At 40.6% G+C, this 448-nt stretch overlaps 1 protein-coding gene across 1 annotated transcript in view; it reads right to left on the bottom strand.

Moving 5' to 3' along the window:
* LOC122080110 (probable mitochondrial-processing peptidase subunit beta, mitochondrial) overlaps positions 1-214 on the bottom strand; it is an 11713-nt gene extending 11499 nt beyond the window's left edge. The window contains exon 1 of the mRNA XM_042646994.1: positions 44-214. Within this exon, the coding sequence (XP_042502928.1) occupies positions 44-46 (3 nt within the window). The 5' untranslated portion in view covers positions 47-214. The remainder of the gene's footprint in view (positions 1-43) is intronic.
* Positions 215-448: the final 234 nt, after the last annotated feature.

Here is a 448-nt window from a genome sequence, read left to right as displayed (position 1 = left end):
GTGGTGTGGGGGGGGGGTGGAGGTGCCGTCTATAGGCATGTACCATTCTTGGAGCAGTGTAATGAGTTGAAATGTAATTCTGAAGATGAGCTTTTGTGATTGTTTTAATATTCTGCGCAGGTCCCAGGATGGTCCTACCCAAAGGGGTGTATTGAAATGCAGTAGCATGCAAGTGGTCAAAAATAACCTCCTCTGCTTGCCCCTCCACCTACAAAGAGAACAAGAAGAAGAAATTTTATGATTTAATTTTCTCATAGTTCCCAACTACGTTAGTTTTCTGTTATTTAAAAGAAGTGAAAAGGTAACAACTTCCTTGATTTGAAATATAAAGAAGTGAATGCCATTCTTCCTTACAAAAGCAATTACAAGCAAATAATGCCATAATCTTCATAACCGGGGGGGGGGGGGGGGGAGAGAAAGAAAGAAAGAGAGAGAGAGAGAATTATTA

Source organism: Macadamia integrifolia, chromosome 5 (genome assembly GCF_013358625.1).
Source record: "Macadamia integrifolia cultivar HAES 741 chromosome 5, SCU_Mint_v3, whole genome shotgun sequence".
Lineage (NCBI taxonomy): Eukaryota > Viridiplantae > Streptophyta > Magnoliopsida > Proteales > Proteaceae > Macadamia > Macadamia integrifolia.
The sequence above is the reverse complement of the archived record's forward strand: the minus strand, read 5'-3'. Positions and strand labels throughout refer to the sequence as shown.